At 50.0% G+C, this 25,846-nt stretch overlaps 8 protein-coding genes across 8 annotated transcripts; 3 read left to right on the forward strand and 5 right to left on the reverse strand.

Moving 5' to 3' along the window:
* Window positions 1-3,233: 3,233 nt before the first annotated feature.
* On the forward strand, window positions 3,234-5,049 carry FSUBG_899 (oxidoreductase; the record flags this gene model as incomplete). Its single annotated transcript, XM_036687454.1, has 6 exons — window positions 3,234-3,248; window positions 3,313-3,462; window positions 3,517-3,852; window positions 3,902-4,063; window positions 4,119-4,973; window positions 5,029-5,049. The coding sequence occupies 6 exons, from the start codon at window positions 3,234-3,236 to the stop codon at window positions 5,047-5,049; spliced, it is 1,539 nt and encodes a 512-aa protein (XP_036543485.1).
* A 561-nt stretch (window positions 5,050-5,610) lies between these two features.
* On the reverse strand, window positions 5,611-7,781 carry FSUBG_900 (glutamyl-tRNA synthetase; the record flags this gene model as incomplete). Its single annotated transcript, XM_036687467.1, has 5 exons — window positions 5,611-6,324; window positions 6,394-6,651; window positions 6,704-7,093; window positions 7,146-7,256; window positions 7,314-7,781. The coding sequence occupies 5 exons, from the start codon at window positions 7,779-7,781 to the stop codon at window positions 5,611-5,613; spliced, it is 1,941 nt and encodes a 646-aa protein (XP_036543486.1).
* An 841-nt stretch (window positions 7,782-8,622) lies between these two features.
* Window positions 8,623-10,146, forward strand: FSUBG_901 (uncharacterized protein; the record flags this gene model as incomplete). The annotated part of the gene is made up of 4 exons (XM_036687478.1): window positions 8,623-8,680; window positions 8,787-8,845; window positions 8,905-9,996; window positions 10,051-10,146. The coding sequence occupies 4 exons, from the start codon at window positions 8,623-8,625 to the stop codon at window positions 10,144-10,146; spliced, it is 1,305 nt and encodes a 434-aa protein (XP_036543487.1).
* A 1,067-nt stretch (window positions 10,147-11,213) lies between these two features.
* On the forward strand, window positions 11,214-11,996 carry FSUBG_902 (SNF8-like protein; the record flags this gene model as incomplete). Its single annotated transcript, XM_036687489.1, has 1 exon — window positions 11,214-11,996. One exon carries the CDS (start codon window positions 11,214-11,216, stop codon window positions 11,994-11,996), a length of 783 nt encoding a protein of 260 aa, XP_036543488.1.
* Window positions 11,997-12,855: 859 nt separating this feature from the next.
* FSUBG_903 (uncharacterized protein) lies at window positions 12,856-14,044 on the reverse strand (the record flags this gene model as incomplete). The annotated part of the gene is made up of 3 exons (XM_036687500.1): window positions 12,856-13,227; window positions 13,433-13,708; window positions 13,847-14,044. The coding sequence occupies 3 exons, from the start codon at window positions 14,042-14,044 to the stop codon at window positions 12,856-12,858; spliced, it is 846 nt and encodes a 281-aa protein (XP_036543489.1).
* A 2,208-nt stretch (window positions 14,045-16,252) lies between these two features.
* FSUBG_904 (ATP dependent RNA helicase) lies at window positions 16,253-18,577 on the reverse strand (the record flags this gene model as incomplete). The annotated part of the gene is made up of 4 exons (XM_036687510.1): window positions 16,253-16,315; window positions 16,379-18,073; window positions 18,128-18,201; window positions 18,253-18,577. 4 exons carry the CDS (start codon window positions 18,575-18,577, stop codon window positions 16,253-16,255), a joined length of 2,157 nt encoding a protein of 718 aa, XP_036543490.1.
* An 87-nt stretch (window positions 18,578-18,664) lies between these two features.
* Window positions 18,665-19,946, reverse strand: FSUBG_905 (ATP dependent RNA helicase; the record flags this gene model as incomplete). The annotated part of the gene is made up of 2 exons (XM_036687521.1): window positions 18,665-19,434; window positions 19,919-19,946. 2 exons carry the CDS (start codon window positions 19,944-19,946, stop codon window positions 18,665-18,667), a joined length of 798 nt encoding a protein of 265 aa, XP_036543491.1.
* A 2,545-nt stretch (window positions 19,947-22,491) lies between these two features.
* FSUBG_906 (NAD-specific glutamate dehydrogenase) lies at window positions 22,492-25,783 on the reverse strand (the record flags this gene model as incomplete). Its single annotated transcript, XM_036687532.1, has 2 exons — window positions 22,492-22,525; window positions 22,581-25,783. 2 exons carry the CDS (start codon window positions 25,781-25,783, stop codon window positions 22,492-22,494), a joined length of 3,237 nt encoding a protein of 1,078 aa, XP_036543492.1.
* Between the last annotated feature and the right edge of the window lie 63 nt (window positions 25,784-25,846).

Below are 25,846 nucleotides of genomic sequence, written 5' to 3' on the forward strand. Positions count from 1 at the left end.
CACATGAACCATTTTCATGATAACACCGTGTGTAAAAATTCTGGAGGAATGCTGGTTCTTTCATTAAGATTAACCAATGGCTTTGACTCGCTTGTTAAGCGATGCCAACAAACATTTAACTTTTTTTTTTTTTTGTTATTAAAGTAGATATCTCCATACAAGGTACGTGAAAGTGCCTGATTATACTGTCGATTTTAAGCTCATCAAATAGTTTCCGGTGTGAGATTGTATCAGATATCTCGTGCCTGAACGTCATGACGTCTAGAAACTTTCTGCTACGTCCCCGGGTCTCGGGCTGTAACCAACTGGCACCCCTGGCTTGGCTCCATGGGGCTCCGGATCACAATATGCCGAAAGGTTCAATGCAACACAACATGCACTGCCGCAGTCGTCGTAAGGCCTCCCGCAGAAGGGGAGTACATCTATATAGTTGTTGACCCGGTAAGGAGGCCAGACGGGGTCAGAACGTCAGGAGGAAAACTCCCAACACAGTCAGGCTTGAGAGACTGGATGAAGAGCCCGGACTGGTGGTACGCTATGGATACTCGGTACTATATCGTCTACAGCCAGATGCGTATTGAGTGGGCGCATTAGCGTCGAGGGCTGGCGGCAATGGAAGCAAGGGATAGGCCGGGAACACTTCAAGATGAAGATGCTGTAAAAAATCACGAGAGCAAACATCATCATCTGGTATTTGGCTCAAGTCATGAAAGTAGTTCCTGTTGGTGCCGGTTTCTTCCTAAGCTCCGTTTGCCAAGATCGCTTGAGAGTCTCCCTAGTGGCCGGCCGGGTTGGATCTCGGCTCTTTGTTAACGAAAGCACAACGACTGTCGTTTTCACTCACCGTAGATCCACTGGCCCTCGCATCTTGGCAGCTTGGGCTGGACAGGTAGGTAAGTACCACTTGCAACGCTCATTTCGATCCCGTGCCTTCGGGACCGAAGCCTGAATAGAACAAAACGTAACGATCGAGTCCAGCAACAGTAAGTTATGTTAGTCTGCTGTATGTTCCATTCCTTTGGGCCTACGCTGCAGGGTCCATCACTCTAAACTGCCCACATCAGGGCGCTTAAACCCAGATTGGGATTGATCGAGAGGATGGAACGCACGTCATTCGACACCAGCAGCTTGGACACACAAACCCATCCCATCCCATCAGCCATGGCGGTCGACCAGGGTATGACTTGTTGGCATTGTATGTAAGTTCGACTGAGGATTCCCATCGTGAAAGAGAGAGGAGAATTGGAGTAGGTAGCCGCCGAGGAGTGGGCCATTCAAGCAAGACCCTGGTGTAGTGGCCAATGAGAAGATGCGCTTGAGAGTGACCAGCACCTGTGACAGTCGCTGCAGCAGGTGCATAAAGTGACCCCGTTGTCTAAGCAAACCCTGGCAGAACCCCAAATCTTTCATCACAGTTCGCATAGAACCTTTCGATTACTTTGAGGCATCTGACGACGCTGCTGAATGCAGTGGTTCGATCCAACATGAGAGCTAGTTTCATGAGGGTAGGATGCACCAATTTAGCTCTCATCTATGTGAGAAAAGGAAAGACATCACATCTAGCTAGTAGATCACATCACAGGTGATGGTTATGCATTCAGTCTTTTAGTCTACACCGTCAAACAGCCAACTTTTCTTTTTCGAATTCCCCGATGTGTATCCATTATGCCAGTGGAGAAGAGGTACAAGATGAGGATTTTAGGTTCCCAGCTCAAACCCGGCCCGGTAAGAGTGTTGGTAAACCTCTTACATGTGGCTAGCGGTCGATCAGACGTTGCACATACACCGAGGCAAGTATGTAATGCATTTCAGATCTCAGATGCAGTCGGAAACATTGCTGTAGCAGAGGCAAGAGGAAAAGAAAAACGTGCGAACCCTTGTTGCACATCCCCCTGGCCCGCCGCTGAACAGACCTCACAGGGAATAAAACTTCTGACGTTAAATCAAGGTGTCAGAATAAACTGGTCTAAAGCTCTATTAAAATCATAGTAAACTTACCGAGTCTTTTTATCGCTGAGGACAAAGGCCCCAAGTTTTCTTACCTCCTCCCCTTGGCAGAGACGACTGCAGAGTGTGGTTGTAGAGCGTCAGGTCCCGCGTAGGCCGTGTGACAGCCATCATTGACCAATTCCCATCGTCTCTAGGCGCTGGGTCTAGTTGCACCAGCCACTCATCGGTTGTTGTGCCGTATGTCATCTCAAGCATTGCTGCAATCGATCACTTCCATCACCGCGCCATTGACTCTTGGCTCGCAATAAACTCTGGTTCGATCTAGAAATAGGCCATGAAATTGGCAGTTTTGTTCTTTGCAGACGTTTTGATTCCATGCCAGGTGTTTGCAGTTGAGCCGGAAGGGAAACATCGCATTTACATGGACGATTTCTTGGCTTATTCTCTCAAGCTAGATATAATACCGACAACTCAGCCTCCCGATCTGTCGTTCGCTGATCAGTATCCTAATTGTCATCTCTTTGTTATATCGCGATAGCTGTTGCATACAATTCAATACCCCGTCCGTACAATACCTAGCTTTGTTCTATACGCGTTTAGGTCTCGAGTCAAGTCCAACACTCACCTCAGAGCCTTTCAACCTCAGCAACCAATAACTCTTGAAGCTATAAAAAGAATACTCCAAGAGCAGACAGAATCGACATACGATCCAACCTAATCTCCCATCGATTACCTACCTATATCACAAAACAAACCAATCCCTTCATCGTCTAGTCACCAAGCACATCTTGACTTTCCTCTTTCTCTCTCGAGGTAGCGCCACTGGCTCGGCCGCCAAGACATCGAGACTTATAGTGCGCCAATTGCTAGCTTCAGGCCCCCCTCCACTCCAGCACCGGACTATCCCTGCAAAGCCAACCCCCTGTCCCCTAGCTTCAGTGAGGTGTCCGCCAGGCCCGTAGGTACTTGGCATACCCCTGTACCCCCGTACCGTGCCTAGCGTACCTTACCTGGCCCCCCGCCGCCATTCGACCCGACCGCACCGCACCTTCCTTACCTCTGGTCACAGGTGCTGCCCGCCGAATAATAAGTTGGGACAGCCCTCATACATTAAGCGCCCATTCTGAGCCCCTCAACTCTCCCTTGACTCTCGAATTTCTGCTATTTACCACGAATATCCCCCTAAACTGTTTTCTATTCCCGATCATACCGCTCCTACATATCTATCTACCTATCATTCTAAATTCGAATCTGCCGTGGTACTTTGCCCTGCAACGACAATCATGTCGTTGAAACAGGTACACACACTCCTCTACTGTTATGTCTTCCTGATCAGTCCACTAACTCAATTCCTCTCTACAGGAAATCGAGACCTGGGTGGCAGCCCTGGGCCGCTACGATAACAATGAATTCGAAGAGGCTCTTAACGAGTTTGGTAAAATTGGTGACACCAGCAAGATCCTTTTCAACATGGGCGTGATCCATGCCACACTCGGCGAGCACGAGAAAGCTGTATGGCAAACATTTACAGACTATACAATTTAACAATACTAATTGCTTGCATAGGTCGAGAGCTACCAACGAGCCATTCGACTTGACCAATACCTCGCTGTTGCCTACTTTCAGCAAGGAGTCTCGAATTTCCTCCTCGGCGACTTCGAGGAAGCCCTTGCCAACTTCAACGATACACTCCTTTACCTCCGTGGCAATGCCATGATCGACTACGCTCAGCTCGGCCTTCTATTCAAACTCTACTCCTGCGAGGTGCTTTTCAACCGAGGTCTTTGCTACATCTACTTGCAGCAGATGGAGGCTGGCATGCAGGATTTCTCGTATGCTGTGAAGGAGAAGGTGGTGGAAGATCACAATGTTATTGATGATGCTATCAGAGAACAGGCGGAGGTTTGCAATCCCATCAAATTTACCCTGACTGCTCATCTAACTTGATCAGGGCTATACTGTCTTCTCCATTCCTGTCGGAGTTGTCTACAGACCCAACGAGGCCAAAGTTCGAAATCTCAAGACAAAAGATTATCTTGGCAAAGCTAGGCTTGTGGCAGCCTCAGATCGTGCCAATGCCTTCACTGGATTTGCAGGTTCTGAAATCAAGAACGTAAGTGGTTCTCACAAATTCTATGTTGCAAATTTCCTCGACTAACAGCATTTAGGCTGGTAAGCTAGAGGTCAAGGATGACCGGCCTGCCGACAACATTTCCTTCGCCGCTACAAATCTCGTCAAACCTGGTCTTTCGTCTCGGAGACAACAATCAGAACCTCCGAACAACCGAAATGTATTTCCGCCAACACCTCCACCCGAGAACGAGCGCCCATCTCGTGCTGCTTCTGTTCGCGGTGGGAAGCCTCAGTTGGCTAAACTCAACATACAGCAGGCCGAGCCAAACCGCCGGTATGAGAAGGCAGCTTCGCCACCAGATAGCCGTTCTCGGCCCATGCCCGCAAGATCAGCATCTGCTGCTAGTTCTAGAATGATGCAAAGGGAGCCTCAACCTCTTCAGTTAAGACCCCGGCAGATCCCAGAGGAGACAGGGTCACCGGAGGATGTCTATGCCATGTACCAGGGAGGCGATCCTTACCGAAACTCAAGAGGGTCTACCGGCAGTCGACGCCAGAGACAACAACAGTATTCTGAAGAGGAAGACGGATCAGATTATGAGGGAACCATCAACGAGAACGACTTCGAGATGATCGGTCAACGCCGAGGTCCAGGCTCTGTTTCAGGTCAACGTGGTAGCCGACGACCAGAGATCACAAAGATCCGTGTCAAGGTCCACGCCGATGAAGTCAAACTCATCATGATCGCTCCTGATATCAAATACGAAACGCTAGCCGACAAGGTTCGCGATAAGTTTAATATTAGGCGACGATTTAAGATTAAGGTTAAGGACGAAGACATGCCCAATGGGGACATGATTACAGTGGGCGACCAGGATGACCTGGAGATGGTGATTGATAGTGTTAAGGAGGAAGCAAAAAAACAACGAGCAGAGACTGGCAAGATGGAGGTATGTGGAAATTTCCCTCCTTATGGTGCTGAGCCCATCGCTAACATGATTGCAGATTTGGATCTTTCAACTTTAGACATATACCCTGACAGCGCGCATTTGCATTTTTGGATATTTACGAATTTCTATCTATCACGAAGCAGTGGCTTGTGAGTTGGCCAAGAAATCTCCAGAAAAGACCTTTTTCTGTTCTTGGATTTTTACCATTATCTTAATCTTGTACTTTTCAGAGCATGTCAAAATAGTCAGCATATCAAGGGTTTTAAGTTAGATAGCAGGCAGGCAGCCGGAGTCCGGGGTATTTGATTTCTACCTACCTATCTAATCACTCATACGGAGGGAATCAGAGAAAAGAACAGGGCGAGACCCGAGGGTTCGTATTTAACCTCAATCATGACTTTATGATAACACCACGTTATTATCCATCGTGAAGCAATGAATAGGCGTTGATAATAACTACCCCAGTCATGCCAGTCATTGAATTTGCGTATAATTCTACAGCTACTCATACAACTCATCTCTAATTTTATCCAAAGCCCTGCCCTCAATACTCAATACTATAAATGGCCAATCGACTGGATGACTTTCCATATCTGCCGGATCTGTTCAGCTTCTGAAGCCAGCACGCCTCTGTTCTTTACCCAGTCCTGGCAGGGAGTTGGCCACTAGAGTCTAGTTCACCAAGCAAAGAAGCCACGAGATTTGCACGGAATCGCCACTCGTCTTGACCCAACACATCAAACAGAATGCGGGACGACTTGCCAACGGCCTGTGAATCACCAATCGCGATTAGGCGAAGAATAGCATGTAGGTCGGGAGCCTGGTCGGAAGGGATGCTCTCAAATAAGCGGTCAACGGCCGTTCCCCAGTCATCATTTCCTTGCACGGCCTTGTTGACCAATTCAACCAAGTCGAGACGCGGGGCCTCGCTGACGATGGCCGCTCGGTAAATTTCAGGGGGAGGGCGCCAGAAGAAGTACGGTAGCAAACGGGCCAAGTTCGCCACAGAGGCATACCGTACGGTTTCTTGAAAGATGATCTTGGAGGTATACGACTGAGAAGATTCTGATGAAAGCATGGCTGGAACAGGAGATAAAGGGGCGGGCCAGTTGAGAGCGGTGCCTGTGGGCTGGATGGGCTTGTAGTCATCAGAAATGGACTTGGAGGAGGCGGTGATGGCATGAACTTCGTTGACAAGGGGAGTCACAAGGTAATCTCTAATGAGTTCCTGCTCGCGAGATGTATGGCCGGCAGGAGGTGTTTTCGTAAGGAGATTTCGATACTCGTGCTGGAAGAAGTCGAGCTTAGTTGGATTAAGTTTGATGCCACCTCGGGTGAACTTGTAAGTCAACTGATCGATAATTAGCACACGTGTCATGCAATATTGACAGTCTGCATCAGCTTTTAGAAACAAACTTACGTTTTCGGCAACATCGCTGAGAGTTCTCGGTGTCTTCGCATCTCTCTTCGTAGACGCACCTAGGTTGGCAAGCCACGCCTGTAGAGCCATAGGAAAGACGTTCTGGTCCATATACGTAGACAGGTCGACGCTGCTATCACGCTTGCTAAGCTTAGATCCGTTGTTGCTAACGAGAAGGCCCAGGTGAGCAAAGGTCGGGGGCTCCCAGCCGAAAGCTTCATAGAGGGCCAGATGCTTGGGTGTTGATATTAGCCATTCCTATGCAGATGTAAGTAAATATCGCAGGATTTCAAACCATGAGGATACCTACTTCACCACGGATGACATGCGTGATCTTCATTAAATGGTCATCAACTACATTGGCAAGATGGTACGTTGGATACCCGTCCCTTTTCATGAGAACAAAGTCCTCCTCGGGCTCTTTCTTCTGAAAAGGCCCGTAGATCGCATCCTTGAACTTGGGTGTGCCGAAGCGAGTAGAGTCAAGCCGAACGATATGGGCTTCGCCCTTGGCGGCTCGCTCGTCGGACTCAGAGCGTGGCAGAGTACGACATGTGCCGGGGTAAGCCGTAGATTTGCCAGCTTCATGAAGAGCCCGCTTCTGGGCTTCAAGGACGGTTTGGTCACAGAAGCAACGATAGGCAGAGCCATTTTCGAGCAAGGTCTGCGTGTGTTCTTTATAGGTCTCTAGACGTTCCGACTGATTATTGGATCAGTACTAGGTGAGGGCGATAAAGTCAAGGGGAGCTTACTTGTCGATAGGGGCCGAATGGGCCTCCTTTGTCAGGACCTTCACTCCATTCGAGCCCGGCCCATTCGAGATCTTTGAAGATTCTTTCTTCAGCATCAGGCACCAACCGATTCTTAGATAATTAGCATGTGTGATTGCAAACCGAAGTCTTGCACATCAAAAGACTTACTTGATCAGTATCTTCAATTCTAATAATGAAATCACCGCCTTCTGTAGCCTTGGCCACCAAATTGTTGAACAATGCGGTCCTCAAAGAGCCGAGGTGTAGATATCCAGTAGGTGACGGTGCAAAACGTGTACGGATTGGCTTGTCGGCTGATTGTCCAAGGATATATCGCTGATTTGTTTCTCCCCCTTTGACCTTGGTCTCCTTGTTCCCAACATTCTGATCACGCTTTTTCAGAGCCGCCAGTCTCGACGGTTTCTTAATGGGTCGACCGTGTTTTCCTCCTTGTTCATTGAATTCTTCTGAAGGACTTCGAGAAGCCTTGTTTGCTATATCAGAATGTTGAACATGTTGACGACCAACAGAGCTTGTGAAGTTACGACGAGCAAGAAGAGGTATTGGATGATACAAAACCCGATATTGCATAAGGTTTCCTGAAAGCCTTATCGGGTGGCTTAACAAGGGCCTCATATTGAAAATGTGCCTCTCATGACAAGCTTAGTACTAAACGAGTGTGAGTGAGGAAACCAGTCTCATGAGATTGTGGAACGAATCGTGGCGGTGCATGGCGAGTCAGACAGAGCAGTCCGCCACACTCTGGCTGCTTGTCTCGTAGCCTGCGATAAGAGTCAAAATTTCTTATCAGTGGACATGAGAGACCCTGAAGTTTTGATCGCATCGTTAGGTAGGTACCTTACCTAGACAATGGAGGGGTAGATAATAAGAGACATGAGAAACTGTTTGTTTCATGTATCAAAGGTGCAATGAATCCAATACTGGATTGAATTCATATGGACTAAAAAGACCTTTATCGGCTCTGCTGAAGCTAATTTTACTTGCAACAAGCAAACAGAATCGGATTTGCTATCAGAATTGGAATGCCAGGCGTCAACGAACATGACGCAGGCAAAGAAAGTCAAGTTCAAACTGAGACAACTTGTATGATAAGAACAGGTTCTGCATTTGAGAGTTATAACATCAGAAAACGTCAAGCTGAGAGTGTATTTATTATCAAGACAAGACTCTCTTGACTTGTACTGTTTTGTTTGACTGACATACTTCCATTGCTTTTGGTATTGGATCTTTTCTCTTTTCTTCTTTTCCTTACGTACCCCGCGCTCCAAATCCGCGCCAAAAGATTTTCTACGGGCCCCTGCTCTGCTCTTGCACTCAGCCAACAGAGTTGATCGACGGAGCGGACCAATTCTTCATCCTGCATTACATTACAGTACCTACAGTACAGCATAAGTACTGTAGCCTACCTACCTACTAATTTTGCTGTACCTACCTTGCTTCATCTCCGGTTTTCAAGATGGATGAGAACCCTTTCAACGCGGGCGCTCCTGGCGCCGAGGAGATCGATCTCTATGGTACGTACAAAAAGCCAAGTTTATTATTCCAGCCACTCGTTCGTTATCGCCAAATTTGTGGTGGTTGATAAGCAAGGCCTGCCTGGCTAACCAACTCGACTGCTAGAACTCCTCGAGATCGACAGAACTGCCACACCAGATCAGATCAAGAAGGCTTACCGCAAGGTATGTGATCGCGGATGGTTACACAGATCGTACAGCATTTTCTTACAAATTCGAAATAGGCCGCCCTGAAGTACCACCCAGACAAGGTCGCCGAGGAGCATCGAGAAGAATCCGAAGCCAAGTTCAAGGAAGTCACGCAAGCCTACGAAATTCTCAGCGATGAGCAGAAGCGCGAGCTCTACGATGTTCACGGAATGGCCGCCTTCGACAAGTCCCGAGGCGGTCCTGGTGGTCCTGAGGTCGACCTCAACGATATACTCTCCCAGATGTTTGGCTTTGGCATGGGTCCCGGTGGCCCTGGAGGCCCCGGAGGCCCCGGCGGCGCTCGCCGACCTAGACGTGGTCCTGACGAGGAGCAAGAGTACAAGGTGACGCTCGAGGAGCTTTACCGTGGCAAGACTGTCAAGTTTGCTGCCAACAAGCAGGTACTTTGCGGCCAGTGCAAGGGCTCTGGCGGCAAAGAGAAGGCCAAGTCTGCTTCCTGCGAGCGCTGCAAGGGTAATGGTATCGTTGAGGCCTTCCGTCAGATAGGGCCTGGTATGATGCGCCGTGAGACCGTTATTTGCGATCACTGCCAAGGTGCCGGTCAGGTCTTCAAAGAGAAGGACCGATGCAAGAAGTGCAAAGGCAAGCGAACAACACAAGAGAAGAAAGTTCTCGAGATCTACATCCCCAGAGGCTCCATGCAGGGCGAGCGTATTGTCCTGGAGGGTGAAGCCGATCAGTACCCAGACCAAACGCCTGGCGATATCGTCTTCACACTAGTGGAAGAACCCCATGATGTCTTCACCCGCATTGGACATGATCTGTCTGCTGAACTGACTGTATCACTTGGGGAGGCTCTTTCAGGTTTCTCACGAACAGTATTCAAGCATCTCGATGGACGTGGCATTCACATCGAGCGACCTCAAGGCAAGATCCTGCGACCAGGTGACTGCCTCAAGGTTCCCGGCGAGGGCATGCCTATGAAGCGTGGCGAGACCAAGGGTGACCTCTACCTGATTGTCAAGGTCGAGTTCCCTGAGGATGGCTGGCTGAAGAGCGAATCGGAGTACCAGACACTGCAAAAGATGCTGCCTCCTCCTCCTGCGAACATTGAAGCTGAGGAAGTTGATGAGGTCGAGTATGAGGACGATGCTGACATCGAGAAGGTAAGCATATTTCCTTGTGGCTGAGCTTGAAGCCAGTAGCTAATTCGGTGACAGATGGGTGAGAACTCGGGTGATGGCCGATTCGGTGGTGACTGGGAGGATGACGAGGACGATATGGGCGAAGGCCAAGCTCAGTGCCAGACCCAGTGATCGGTGATATCTCTGCATCGACGAAGATGGAAGATTCTTAGAGACGTGAAGTTTCTGGTCTGGATTAACGAAGTGATGACTATCTCACGATCAGGGGCAGGCTCGCAGCCATGGCGATGGCGGTGCTAGGGCAACAGGTTTATCAGTATCAGGGCCAAAGTCAGAGGCTTCCAGGATGATATCAAAAGGAGAGACGGCTGAAGACTAGTTCATTTTGGAAAGGAAAATCCAAAAAAGGTGTCATATCATGACAGACCATACACACCGAACCACACCACTCTTGGGTTTAAAGAAGGAACAGGTCTCGGTCTCGAAGGCCGAGAGATTCCGTTGCAGGAGATACATGATAGATAGACTCGTGCATAAACATATTGTAGAGGCTTGAACTTTGAATTTATGTAATTAATTAATTGGTGAGATGTTGTGTTGTGTTGTGTTGTGTAGTGTAATTGTGAGCGAGAACAAAGGAGAGTGAGAGACAGAGCGAAGTGAAGTCGGGCTAAGGCGGGAAATTGCATCGTAGAGGTTGAGCTCGATAAAGGTACCTTACTTCAATTCAAAGTGGACCCACCACCTCTTTGGGCTGCTTTAGTCGAATCAACTTACACCAAACAATTCCAAAGTTGATCACTTCCTTTACGTTGACAAGTAGATGAGCGCCAATCTCTATAGGGGCTGATTCTAATGACAGGCTTTGACTCTTACGGGAATTTTCTATCCACACCTAAAGCATCCGATCGGATATGCTACTAACGCACTCACCTCAATCAACAGCCAACTGGTGTATGAGAGCAACGAGTTCTCCCTTATCTTCCACTGCCCAACTCTTTATAGTAAGGCATCTTGAACAACATATCTTATTCAGAGTTTCGGGCTTGAACACGGTTCATATATATATATATATATATATTAGTACTTAAAACCATGCGTATCGAGGAATCTGTCTCACAATCGTGTCTATCTAGACCCACCCCCGCCATTTGACGTAATCCCGAACCTCCACCATCAACACCAACCTTGCCTTACTTTACTTTACTCCTCCAACAATCTCATCACAAACTTCCAAAATGTCACGCAAAGGCGTAGGCCTTGCGGCCTTTGACCGCTCACGCCTCACATCAGCGCAATTCGCATCTCATGGCTCCTCTCTGCGCGCCAACAACGCCCAAGCTCTCGAAACGCAGCTCGCCGTGTTCCGCTCCCTCCTCCAGCAGTTCGCAAACACGCACGCTCGCGATATCCGCTCCGATCCCGCTTTTCGCGCCCAATTTGCTCGCATGTGTGCTGCCATCGGTGTAGATCCACTAGCGAGCAGTAATAGCAACAGTAGCTCGGATGGAAGCTCTATATGGGCGCAGTTACTCGGAAAGACGGTCAACGATTTCTACTTTGAGCTCGCTGTGAGGATTGTCGAGGTTTGCGGCGCCACGCGCGGGGAGAATGGAGGTCTTATCGGTCTAGCAGAGCTGAGAGAGCGGGTCGCCGCAGGACGTATGGATGGCGCTGATCCCATTGCTGACGATGATGTCAGGCGCGCTGTACAGACGCTTGCTCCGCTAGGCGGTGCGTATGCTGTCGTGCGTGTAGGTCGAAAGGAGTATGTGCGGAGCGTACCCCGTGAACTCAACGATGACCAAGTCTCGGTCGTTGAGGCGGCGCAAGTCCTGGGTTATGTGAGTGTCAGTATGCTGAGGGATAACCTGGGCTGGGATAGGGCACGCGCCCGAACCGTGATAGACGATCTCGTTGCGGGCGGCATGCTATGGGTTGATAAGCAAACAAAGGGCGAGTGGGAATACTGGAGCCCTGGGTTTATGGCCGAGGCAACTGCTCCTGATCAAGGCGACTGAAGCACCCCAAGGCACTGACTTCTCCCCTATACAAAGTGTCCCGAAACGCGGCAGGCCATACGACTATTGTGGCAAAGCAGAAGCCCCGACCGCGGATCTCATAAGACAAAGCGAGAGTGCTTGAAACTCATGAGACGCCCGCCTGTCTTGTTTTGGTACCCCATGCAGTCAGGCTACCAGACTGATACATCGAGCCTCCACTCACTTCACATGCCATGGTGAGTTCACCAGTTGAATAATACTTCGCATCCGCAAATAGTCCCGACACAAAAGTCCGAAGCCACCATCAAGAATTTCCAGGCATTATGTCATGATATCATGCGGGAGACGCGAAGAGCCCTTCCGAAATGATAGGCCTCAAGGCCTTTCGCTCAAAGTTCTAGACAGATAGATGTCACTCACGTATCGGGGTTCTTATTCACATATCCTCAAATTAGGCTCTAACAGGCCGACCAGGTAACTCTACTATAGAAGATGTATAAAAAAGATAAAAATACTAGTTCATTTCATTAACCAGCAACTCGCACATACAAACATACATCTTACCACTTCCCCTCCACATTGCCCTTATCCTTAACCAGAAATTCTCTTGTAGATACATGTTCAACAGCCTGAGTTCAGGACGGGCACCGGTCCAACTCACCCCCTCATCTCGGGTATATACTTGTCAAGCGACACGACCCATCCGAGCATGGGTTTCAACATCATCCACCCATCGCCAAGAAGTCAATGTTGATTCACTCCTTCGTCACTAGGTTTTCCTCCTCTTTAGATGCTGTAGCCGTTCCTAATGCCATCCATCTCCTACCTGTCCTCATTGGCGTGGCTGAGCTCGGATCGGCGCTTGAGATGGAGTCGCTTAGTAGGGAGGGTTGGGGCCACCCATGCCAGGAGGAGGGTAGTCATCGGGGCGGCCTGGTCGCATATCACCAGCGTTGGATCGACGGTCATCACCGAAGTGCTTCTTGCGGAGAGCTGCGAGACGCTTCTTCTTGGTGATGGTGTTGATGTAGGTGCCGATGATGAAGGACACGATGTTGAAGAAGGGGACCCAGAGCTGGTCAGGGAGGAACTTCTGAGCAAAAGCCAGGCAGATAGGCGAGGTGATCCACGAGACCCGCATCACCTTCCAGAAGCCGACCTTGACGGTAGCACGAACCTGATGGTAGGTGCGAGCGCCGGCAATGAGAGCCATAGCAACGAGATAGACGCTGTTCTGGATAGGAGCGATCTAGGGGCTGTGTTAGCGACTGATGGTACAAAACTGGGTCCTTCAAATCTCGCTCAAGTTGCGTTCCCAAGTTTTCTCCGAACATGAGCGCACTTCAATCGTCTCACTTGCAACTTGATCGTACAGGTTTGTTCTGTCAAGCCATCGATCTCTGCCTCTACATGCGCGCGAGCTAGACAATCAAGGAATGTTGCTTATAACTTACAATGAGATTGCTGACAAGAATCTGCAGAATCTTGGCGCGCAGGCTGGTACGGCCCTTGAAAGCCTTCTGGAGCGCCCAGATAAGGAAATGGCCTAGGGGAGCGCTGATGAGAGCACCATATGCGGCCATCTTGGGAACACGAGCAGTGAAGTAGTTGCCGTGCTTGTTGCGGTCCTTGGCGAGCCATGAAGCGACGAGCTCCTGTGTACCAGCAAGAGTACCAGCGGTGAGCATCTTGGTGCGCAGAGGATTATCCTCAAGCTCTTTGATATAAGCCTACAAAGTCGTCAGTCATGATCAATGTCGTTTCCTTCCAGGATCTTGCAGAGCCATAGCATCATAGCTTGGGGAAGTAGCTTATGCGCATTCTAGCTCCCAACATCCTGAGCAGGTCAGATCGGGTCTCTAACGTACCGCCAGATAACCCTTAGTACCAGCATTCTTCATACCACCAGTCAGAGCTGTACCGATCACAGCAGAGACGGGGTGGTGGCCCTTTGTGCCGGGGATCTTGCCAGCCTCGGCCTGGTCAAGCATGTCGCCCATCTTTTCAGTGGCATCGTGGACCTTTTCCGACACCTTGGTGACGGTTTCACTCTTGAAGTCAACCATGCTTGCTATTATTCGGCTATATGGCGGCGATGGTGAAGGGTATGATTAAGGGAGAAGCGCGTTCTAGTTCGAGGTCCAGATAAGAATATTATTTTGATCCGACTGAGGGTAAATTGCTCCAGGTTGAATGATGCCCTTGATCTGTTGGATCTTGGTTTGTGCTCACGGCGCGCTATGTCCTTCTTCGTCGTCGTGATCGTCCTCGTCGGATATTATCGTCAAAGTCAACACGGCCGCGACGGCGTCATCAACGGGTCGAGTCAAGGGTCAGACGCGCAAGAGAGACTTTGATCGAAGCGTCAGTGAGGATGTTCAAAATTAACAGGTGGGGTCTAACGATCGCAGATCGTTATTGACATGGGGATGAGGGAATGTGCGCGCTTGGTCGCTCAACAACAGCAGCTGGACATGACAATGGACGACAGGAGACAGGACTAGACAAGATGGTGAGAGAATATTGGAAGGCAAGGATTGAGGTGGGTCAGAGTCAATTGAGGTTCTCGTGAGGTATCTAGCCAATGGCTTTGTTTACTCGAGCAACAACAAGACCAAGACCAGAGAGGTTGAGGGAAGCGCCGCAAGCCGATGATAACGGGTGATGGAAGGTGATGGATGCTGTTGTTGTTGTTGACGTGGAGATCCAGCTCATCCCGGTCCAGGGTAATCGAAACAGAGACAGAGAGGAGAGAAAATAAACTTACAAGCGCCGGTGCCGAAGGATGATGATGGTGGTGATGATGATAAGTTGAAGATGGTGAGATGGGGGAGACAGACGTGGAAGTGAGTGGAGCGTAGCGGTTGGGTTGGGTTGGTGTTGGTGTTGATTTGTTTGTCTCAGGCCTTTGGTGCTAAGGATGGATGGAGGTAACCGATCTGGGGGGGGCCTTGGGGGAGGAGTGCGTGCGTGCTGAACCGGGCTGGAGTGGACTTTGACTGGGAGATGAGATTGATGGGCGAGGAAGAGAAGTCAAGTCAAGTCAAGCTCAGCTCACTCCAGACGCTTGAGCTGCAACAAGACAGGGGCAACGTCCAAAGACGGTGGCTGGGACAAGTAGAGTTCGTGTACCGTTGCAGCATGGCGCATAGCTAAAAAATACTCAATCGATACATTTAATCTGCCCAGTCCACAATGCCTCGGCCCGCTGTAAATAACAACAATCGAGCCAACCAAATCTCTCAAAACAAAACAGTGTTTACCCCTGGTAAAATGGGTGCCTCCATTCGGCAGCTTCAGCTACCGCGGCTCCAGCTCCCAAATTGGCGAGCTTGCGTGCTGACATCCACTCAGACCGACAGAATCCACCAGCTTCCTCTTGTGTACAGCAACCCACTCGATAGAGCTCCCCAGGCATTGAATGGCTAGGGGAGGAAAGAAAACACAGGCCCCTGACCCTAAGTAATAAAAATATTTAGGTAAACCTAGCCTAAGTTTAGGGTGCCCTTTACTAAGTCTATTTTGACACCCTATATCAAGGTCCGGTGTTTTCTTGCTCCCCGAGGAATGGCCAGGTATCTATTTCAGCCACAAGTATCCTCGCTTCCTCTCCCACTGCCACTTCGGCTGTCTTCTCTAGACCTCGGCCTCCTCCCATATTCTCGACCACGAAACATGAATGAATACCTTCATGTACTATCTGCACCCCTATCCTCACTCGCTTGTTCTGCACGACACCACATAATACTACCGACCTGGCCTAACCTCTTTGGCCTCTTCGGTAATCATGGCTGGGACGTGTTGGAAAAAGAGTGGCTGGGTCAATCACTTTGCATACAGAGAGCCACCACTCACTCCATGCTCATACAGGGATCCCTTCACGTGAAAATGGCTCCTCCGACATCCGGAATCTTCTCGCTATAAATGATGATGTATGTGTATATATATGTATGCAAATACTTCTTATCAACAGAGGCGCCCTCTGTAAACTACCTAGGTCCCAAGGATATGTCAAAATGCCCAAAGCACGGCCCGAGGATTCGATTCATGCCAATCCTCGCTCAATCAAAAGCCGTGCCCTTCAAACGCCTATACCTAACACAACGGACTGTCTTCGTGGACGTGTCCAGAACCAGCAATCCATATGACCCTAGATAGTCAAGTCGTTCAACGAACCAAGAAAGAGATCTCCTTTTCATACAGAGCTAGGCCTCTGGCCCAGCTGCTAAAGCCAACGATGTATTCGAAACGCCCTCGTGCTTCGATATGTTGTTTCATACGGAGCCGCGAGACCGTTGCTTTCTAGCCAACCAGTCCCCGAGCATATTGTCGAGTTGCTGTAGCTGCGTTAGTATTGCAGAATAATGTATGCCCAATGAGGCGACGATGAAAATACTCACAGTGGTAATCTCCGCTAGCTTCGCGTTCTGCTCTCTAAACATACCACTAACCACCGGATGGTCTTTGCTAACGGGCTCCACGTCTGTCTTGTCGTACACGACCATGAGAAGATCTCGAACGTGCTCACCATCGTCAAAGAAGGCACGAAGCTTCTCGTCATCCCAGCCAGGTTCTTTGGCACTTTTTGTTGAGCTACTATCCTTGGGTGTCTCGTCACCAGGCATGAGCTCTGGTGACGGTACATCGGAGGACGAGCGACCTTCTTGGGACGACGTGTCGATCTCCAGTGCTGGTGGCCGTGTTGCGTTGACAGGTGACACCTGCACCGGTGATTCTGACAGGCGATCCTTCTGGCCTTGGCCTGCCGCTGTGGATGCGTTCGGCTTGGCGGTTGCATCGAAGCTGTCAGGGAACGCTCCTGGCAGTTGTGGTCGTAGTCCACCTTCGGGCTTCTTCTCGACGGGTTGCTCAGGTGTCGTGCGGTTCGTAGGCTGAGACACATCATCCTCGTCGGAGCTTGATAGTTCATCCAGATCCATCAATGGACGAGGCTTAACTGTCTTGATTGCCCTGGGCTCGCCTCCGGTGCTTGCGCTGCGGCCCAACGCCTTCGCCAATGCCTTCGTATCGTCGTGTTGTGCAGCGGCTGAGGAGGAACGTACCTTGGCCGAATCCCCACCACTTTGTGAATTTGATGGTACTTCATGTGTCTCCTGTGTCTCGGGATTGACGATCCGCATCGATGCTGGTGGCACGTTGGACACATCGTTGACCCGAGACTCGGCCAGATAAGCTGCAAGTTCCATTGTTGATGAGGTCTCCCCCTTGCCAGGAGATGCCTCAGTTCGGGGGAGTTGCTTTTGAAGTTTGCTAGTACTCCGTTGCGGTTGTCTGTCAGGTGACGCGACCTCTTCAATTGACTCGCTGTCCCGAGGCTCCGATACGATATCCATAGAGCGCTTGCCAAAAGATTCGTCATCATCGTCAACCGATTTCTTTCTGTCCTTTCTGGAAAAGAAACTTCGGATGGCGCTCGGCTTCTTTTCCTTCTCTTTCCGAGACCTATCTTGGTGCTTCTTCTTCTCCTTATCGGACATGAGCTCCTTGTCCAGCTTATCAAGACTTCCTCGGGACTTGATATCCTTGGTTGTTGAGTCCTGGGAAGGCCGAGGTTGATTGTCGTCTCGTAGTAAATTAGGCGTGAGAGTGATCTTCTTGGTCTCGACTGTTTCATCTCTAAAGAAAGAGTCGGTGTTTCTGACAGTACCATTTCGGGATCTGCTGGGGCCTTCCTGCTTGTTGTCGAATAGTATTTCCTCACTGCTTCTCGTCTCATCTTCCTCTTCCACAGTGTCGACCTTTGACGGCTCCATAGCCATTTTAACTTCTTTATTTGAACGGGGCTTGAGGGGTTCAACCCTGGCGCTCTCCTCTGATGAATCATCTTCGATGATCGATATTGTTGAAGCTGGATCTCGATCTTTCTTTTGTTCTTGTTGTTCTTGCTTTGCTGTAGTGGTCGAGCCGGCGAATAAATCGTCCAAGTCTTCTTCATCGGACGAATAGTCGTCGATCTCAGTGTAGTCATGGTACGTTGGGGAAGTGAATGTGACCGTTTTGCGTCCAAATCTAATTGGCGACTTGAACGTCTGTTGCTTCTTCTCCGCCGTATCCCCCAACATAGTTGCAGAGAGCTGCATTGGGTTTTAGTAACAGTTTTGGGTGAAAGACGAAGTCAGTTTACATACATCGACGTTCCTGTGTTTATTCAGACGTGCTAGACGTTCTGTTGGCGTCTCAATATGCTCTGCGGGTAGATATCCTGGTATTTCGTTAGTCACTAGCCAGTGGAAGCAGAAATCTTTGCACTTACCAATGCTGCTGTCTTTAACAACTCTGACTAGCCACCAGTAGCTGTTACTATCGTCTAGCAAAACCATAGTGTCACCTTTGGTGGCATTTGCTTGACCTTCAACGGTAGCCACGAAAGTGTGAAGCGCGTAAACGAACTCGAAATCAATGTCCTCTATGTCTTGTAAGCACTCAACCGTCCAGCCGGAGTCAATGAAATTGTAGTCGTCAGGAATGGAGAGTGCAGAATCATCGTCTTCAAAAGATTCTTCGTAGGGAACAGTAAGCGCGGGATCGAAGTCAGGCGTTTCGTCGTCGTCAAAATCCGAATCAGATAGATCCAGCATTGGATCACAGTCATAGAATATATCCCGCTCTCTGTTATCGACTACGGTGCCCTTTCCTCCAATACTCGATCCTTCATCAGAAGGATGCTAGCCTTCATTACTGTTGGACCTAGGCTGTGGTTCCACTTGCTCAAACGTTTCGTGAAATTCGGCCGTCGAATTGGACGTTGTCCAGCTATCGTCGGTTTCGGGTTCGGCGTCGTTACTGTGCTCGTCGCGACCGTTATACTCACCATGAAGACGATGATTCCGGACTTTTGTGAGCAATGCTCGTGAAAGCTGCGCAATTGCGCATGGGCTGGGTACACAGTTGGGGGGTTCGGGATATGGCGAACAAACTCTGGTGCCGCTTGAACCAGGGATACTCGGAGTACTACTCCTCGGCGGAGGTAGGGAAGAGACACGTCGTGGCCATGCCGCAGGGGCAGCGACGGGGTAGCACCCACCATCTTCAATCGAAGGCGAACTTGAGATCTTATCCATCATGTCGTCATCGAGGTCATCGTCGCCGTCGAGCTCGCCCTCATCCGAAGATGAGACGCCTCCATTCTGCGCAATTGCCAGTGCATCTTCTTGGTTCATATTGCTATTGTTGTCGCGTGCGCCCTGTGCGCGAGTATTCCCACTTGTAGAGTTTGCGACAAGTTCGTCTGCAAAGGAATCAATTTCGTCGAGGCTATTGCGGTTATCGAGAGAGACTCTTGGAGAGCGTCGCTGTTCGTCTGCAATGTCGTGGGTGACCTCACGAATAGTCTCAGCTTGGTGGGGACCTAGGGAGTTGGCGTTGCCGCCCAGGCGTGGGCTTTTCGAGTGGTCCTGAGCGGATGGAGAGTGATGATCTTGAAGATCGATGGTATCTGCGATCGGGGAAAAGGTTCGTCAACGTCAGTTTGTGGTGTCGTCAAAAGTAGCTTGTGGGCACAAGGAATGAGAAAGCAGAGGACTAAGTCGAGTGGTTGGAATGTATCGTGATTTGCAGCGACCCCGGAGAGCAACAGAAAGGTTCGAGCTTGGACAGTGACCGGGGGGCAAGGGTAGACGAAAGTACGATGAAACGTAAAGAAAAAGAAAGTAATAAAAAAAAGAATGGGCAAGGGAGTAGTTGGCCGAAGGTCTACCTCAAAGTTCAAGGGTTCTTGTAGTATGTATAAAGGGGGCAGGGGAAAGAAGTTGTACTCTAAGAGGGACCGACGAAACAACACGAGCATGAGGCTGCGCAAGAGGCGATGCACCCCAATCGCAAATGCCCAAGGCTGAGGCTTAGGGTGACATTGGCGTTGGCATCTCGTTCCAGGTATAAAGGCAGGACAGGACAGCAAAGGCAAAACACTAGGCACATACCGGCTCTGACGATCGATGGTCGTGTCATTTTGATGGGTAGAAACGACGAGCGAGGCCGTCAACAACAAGTCACTCTGCTCTAACTCTGTCCCTAAAGGCGCAAGGCACCAAAAGATGGGATGGGATATGCTTGACCCCTGGCGCCAGAGAAGCGCCGTCTCAATTTTTTATTTCAAACTCGGGTGTTGGAGGCTGACGGCTGGGGGCCGGGTTTTTTGTTGTTGCCTGTTTACAGCACAGTAGTCTATGCCGTTGCGTGAGAGTCGGGCGGTAGATCCTTGCGAGGATGTTCTCGTCCAACTCAGAGGTACCTGATTGCTTTATTTGTTTGTTTGCTTGCTTGCTTCGGTCGTTGGGGGCGTTGCGATATCAGGCTTTCGGTCGTGGTACTCGATTGGATTTGGTGTCGCTCAGCGTGGTGAACAAGGTTGCGCCCGTAAAAGTAAATCGATCAACCAATATGCCCAGTGGCCAGCCACGGGCTCGTCCAACATGAAGCTGTTTCTGCGCAAGTGAGTGGGAATGGATCTCGGTGTCGAAAAACTGGAGAGAACGAGCGACGATCTTTGTTCCGTGTCTGTGTGGGAAAAGGATGGCGTAGCAGTGCTGTAGGTAGTAGTAGTAGTAGTAGTAGTAATAATAATAATAATAAAGCAAACTGGCCTGGCCGGGCCCAAGTTTCGTTTCTGGCCGCCCGGGCACCAAAAAGGATTGACTCCACTGCCGCAGTGAAACTACCACTGATACTGTCACTGTCAGGCACCTCTATTGGTATGGTCACTGATTCAAGAGGAACAGGTCCAACGTTTTCCACCCTAACAATCCCTCTAGAATCTTTTAGCAAATTTTCAGTCTCCTATTCTAACCACGTAGTCCAGATGCCAAAGCCCCTAATGCACTCTGTCTATCGCAAACGGGTAATGCTAGTGCCGAGGAGGACGAGCCCGTTGAATGGAGCGTCACCCGTTTCAGACAACTCGTCCATCCAAGTCGAAAGCAGCTCGATAATCGAGTGCAAAAAGACCTACTGCACGGAAACAAAAGTGGAGGCTGCGGTCTCATGGCCGGTCTATTAGACCATCTTTAGGGCCAAGACGGGAGAGAACGATAAATAGAAGCAAAAGAAAAGAAGAGCGCGTGATGAGACTACGATACTCCCTTCTCCCTTTGAGGGCTGAGCCAGTCAGAATAAAGGACCATGATGCCAGCTGCAGCATTGCTTAAGAAGTGAGCTAAAGAAGTCATACAGCGCTGTAAAACAACGATTGCTTACCCATTAATAGTGCATTTACCTTATTTATATCAATTGCATATCACTTGCACTACCTACCTTAGTACCTACTAACATTAACTACCTTACCTTGTATAGGTACGTAGTCTCCTTTTGTGGTGGCATTTTACCTCGCCCCGATTCCGTGGCAAGGACGGGATGGAGCGCGTTTCCCATTAAAACCCCTGAATGATTAGCGGTTCCAAGAAACCGTAAACTTTGGCTCTAACGCAGCCGGGGAATCGTTCAGGGCCACCCGCGTCTCGGCGGGGCCTTTGAAACGCTGAAACGTCCACAGGCAAAATGGGTCTTGCTCAGGGGAAATTAATTGTCTTCATTGGCTGTGAGCAAATGTTGTCGTCTCTTTTCCAGCTTCAATCCACTTCATGAAAATAAGACAGTCAGTCCTTCAATTGACTTTTCAACGTCACTAAAGTCATGTAATTAAATGTCACGATACATCTGACTTTGTCAATTTCATGCTTACTCGATTTCCAGGCCGATACTTTGTGTGGCAATCACTGTAACCCTCAGTGGCCTCAAAATCACTTCCGTAGTCTGTTGTCTGTAACCTCACAAGTCAACCACACCATGAGGTATGCAGTGCAATTACCCAGCATACCATTGGATTGCACCAAAACACCGTCTTGCAGAGGAGATAACCATTCGCCTCTTAACATGTGCTTCTCTACCAACTCGACCATCTATACAGCAGGTCAGCCATACAGCCTTCGCCACGATAAAACCATTGTACATATGAGGAGCCCGTGATACGACCTCACGCATATGTATCTGCATGCAAGTTGTTGTCCCGCCAATGAACTATCAACATGAAATCAATGTGTCTACTTAACACGTGACAATGTCATGCATCTCATGTACCAGGTCCCTAGTCTAATGCGTTCTATTTCTATCACACTCAGCACGACTAATAGATCACCTTAGATCACTTTGATCAATCAGATCTTCCGAGACAATCATTTGTCTCAAAGTCTTTCCTCAGAGTGCAACAGCAGAAGCCACCAGAAACAGCACAAGTTTCACTGGATGGACTCACCAAGTAAAGTCACTGGTGGGGGAAACAAATATGAACTTCAAAATCTTGATTAATATCGACTAAATAAATATAGTCTTTTCTGACTTTTCTTTAACCTTGACCCATTCATTAGGCCCATGCCAGGGCCGTCCCAAATATGGCAAACACACCGTGACAATGCTTATCTCTCAGAGAAAACAAATAATGCTATGCTTGTAAACAAATCAAATCATACGCTTCAACACCGTTCCATGCAATCAACTTTTTTTAGTTGGCGATCTGGGCCATACGCTTAGACATACTGTTGCAATAGTTAGCATACGTTCTGATATCGTGTTGTCATGGGTTAAACTTACAAGTCGTAAAAGGCAAACTGGCTGGGGCTGCTGCCGAACTCGTACACGAATCGACTGGCAAGGTAGGAGCCGAAGATGCTTCGGAGGTAGGAGTCGGGGATGCGAGCGATCAAGGTGTCGAGACCAATCTTCTCCAGGAGAAGACGGGGCAGAGCATCTTGAAGAACAGATCGGCGGATCTTCTCGTTATCCCAGAGGTCGGAGTGCTGGAGCTTCTCATCGAGATCGGTAATGGCAACGGAGAGCTTGTCAGAGAGAATAGATCGGGGAGTTCCGGTCTGCTCGTGCTCGCGCCAGATAGCCTCAAACTCAAGACGGGCGTTCTCCTGAATCTTGAGCTGAACTTGCTTGACGTAGTCCTGGTAGAACTGAGGAGCCTCGCCCTGAGCGTTGTGGCACATGTTCTCAGCGAAGCCCTCGTCGTCGAAAGACAGAGAAGCAAGAACCTCAAGGGAGGACGATGTCACACCACCCTTGTTGGCAGAGGCATCCTTGTACAGAATGCAGCCAGCAGCCTCGAGGCGAAGCTTAGCCTCCTGGGTAATGAAGAGGTTGGCTCCCTCAACGAGGTAAGGGATGATGCACTTGCCATCCTTGATGAGACGGTTGACCGAGATGAGGTCAATGGAGGCGGGACGACCACCACAAGGGACGAAGCAGTCGACACTGCCAGTGTCACGGAGATGGAAGGTGTTACGGAACGATGTACCGTTGTTGATAGACTCGCCATTAGGGAGAGTGATGTTGACGTCGTCGCACAGGACTCGGTAACCCTCGGGAGACAGCTTGGAAACATCGTACTCGATGATCATCTTGCGGCCGTTGGCGAGGCGCAGAAGCTCGTCACGGTCGAGACCGTTGGGGTCAGCAAGAACTCCAGAGCCATCGACAATGGCAGTGTACTTCTCGTTACCAAGTTTGATCTCATTGCTGCCCAGGTCACCATCGGGGCCACCAGTCTGCATCTTGCGGATGGTGGAGGGGTCGAGCTCGAGCTTTCGGTAGATGCCCTTGACGTACTCACGAACAGACAGAGTGGTCATGCCGTAGGTGTCGTGAGGAATACCACCAAGCTTGGGAGACTTGCCAGTGAAGAAGGACTTCCACCAGGGGGCGCCACGGGATCGAGCGTGCTCAGTAGCCCAGTCGACCAGCTCAGCGGTATTCTCATCAGGGCCCATGAAAATGATCTCCTCCTTGCCGTAGAGGTCGACAATAGGGTTCTTGATGCCAGGGGTTTCGGCGGGCAGAAGAAGATCAAGGATACTATCGATGTACTTCTCGAAAGCCTCACGGGCACGGTTCTGCTGCTTAGGGTCCAATAGAATAACACCCTTGGAGCCACCCTCGGGGATGTCCTTGTTCTTGCGCTGCTGTGTGCTGGCAAGACCGTAGTTCTCATCGAAGATGCTGCGGGCGTTGATGCCGTAAGCCTCTTTGTTGCGAGACTTGACGATTCGGATGCCACCACGAGAGATATCCTTGAATCGGAGGTGGAAACCTCGAGACTCAGAGCTGATGACGAGGAACATGCCGTAGAGGGGCTTGGGGTACTCGACCTCGGGGAGGAAAGATGGGTCAAGACGGAAGCTCAGGGCGACCTTAGTAGGGGTGAAGTAGTTGGTCTTGAGGATAGCGTTGTTGAACACACGGAACGCAGTGAGGACCATCTCATCGTGCTCGTTGTTGACGTTCTTGGCGATCTTGTCCTTGAGAGCGTCGTCGGAGAGAACCTCGACGGACAGGCTGGAGGAGACAACCTTCACGGGGTCCTCCTGGTCCTTAACAAGGTGGATGTTGGCGAAAGAAGCGTAAAGAGCACGAACGAGACCGGGGTAGTTCTGAATAATCTCATAAATATACTCAGGGGTAAAGGTCTCGGATCGGAGACGGCGCTTCAGGTTAGAAAGGAGGGCCTGCTGAGCGTTGTTCTTAACATCCAGAAGCTCGGCAAGAGTGGAGTACTCTGGTCCCAATCGGTTCAGGAAGTGCTGAACGAAGACCCAAGCGGAGTGGGCGTAGACGGATTCCTGGAGGCTGAGCTGTCCATCGAGGAAAAGGTTGTGGAACTTGTTGTGGGGGAGACAGTAGAGGAGAGAAACCTCCTTGGAGATCTGGTCAATGGACTCCTCAAGAGAAGGGAACTGCCCACTGGTCTCGACGGTGTCAGAAGCAGGTCGGAGGTAGACACTCATGACGGTGATACCGTTGGAGAACTGCTCGAGGTACTTTCGAGATGAGGTGACGCCATAGTAGTGGTAAAGGTCACTGAGGGCAGAGAAAAGACCTTGGGCAGTGCGAGAGCGGAAGGCAACGACCATTCGCTTCTCATCGGTGTTCTCAATATCGAAGACCTCGATGACAGGACCAGCTCGGTTGACGGCGAGCTCAATGATGTCCTGGTAGATTTGCTTGGTGTTGTCAGTGGCCTTGCGGAGGAAACCGTTGTCGGCAATGAGCTCAAGGTTAGTCTCCTTGGGGTCGGTGTGCTCAGGAGGAGTGGCAAACTGGCACTGATAGACGAAGTAACATCGGAGAGTGGCCTTGGAGCTGGGGCTCACGACAGCGGGAGATCGGAAAGTCTCAACGCGGTACTTGCTGGAGCCGGGGTGATCAATGTACTTGGCCTCAAGGCGTTCTTCATAGCGAGGACCAGCAGTGTTGGTCTTGCCAGCAACGCTGGTGTCGATGTAGATGGCATGATCGTTGGCCTCCATATCCAGTCGGATCTCCTCCTGCTTATCCTCGCGAGCGAAGGAAGCGACCTTAGCGGCATACAGAGAGGTGATGTGGCTGGAGATGACATCGGGGGTCTCAAGCTCGAAGTAGACATCATCGATGCCAAGCTTCTCGTAGAACCACTCGATCTGCTCATCAATTTGGGGCTCAGGGACGAAACCAGCAGCTGAGATGATAGACTTCACAGTCTTCTTCTGCTCAGGCTTGCCAGTGAACTCAGGGGCAATGTAGCCAACGGTGGCAGATCGCAGAATGCGGTGACCGTTGCCGCCGTTGCCGTTTTGTAGAGGAACGGAGAAGTGAGTAGGCTGAGGAGAAGGACCACGGCTGGCCTCAACGGCCTTGACGTTAGCCACGGGGTTGGCGGAAATGGCAGTCATGTTGGATTCCTGATATGGATCTGTGTACTCAGGGAAGGTCTGAGAGGGCAGCATGTTAGTGGGCGATTCTGTTATAGACGCCATCTTGGCGAAATGCCGAGATGTGGAGTGAAGTTTGGTGGTGTAAACGCAAGACGAGGAAACGAA

Source organism: Fusarium subglutinans (genome assembly GCF_013396075.1).
Source record: "Fusarium subglutinans strain NRRL 66333 chromosome Unknown NRRL66333_c0000004, whole genome shotgun sequence".
NCBI lineage: Eukaryota > Fungi > Ascomycota > Sordariomycetes > Hypocreales > Nectriaceae > Fusarium > Fusarium subglutinans.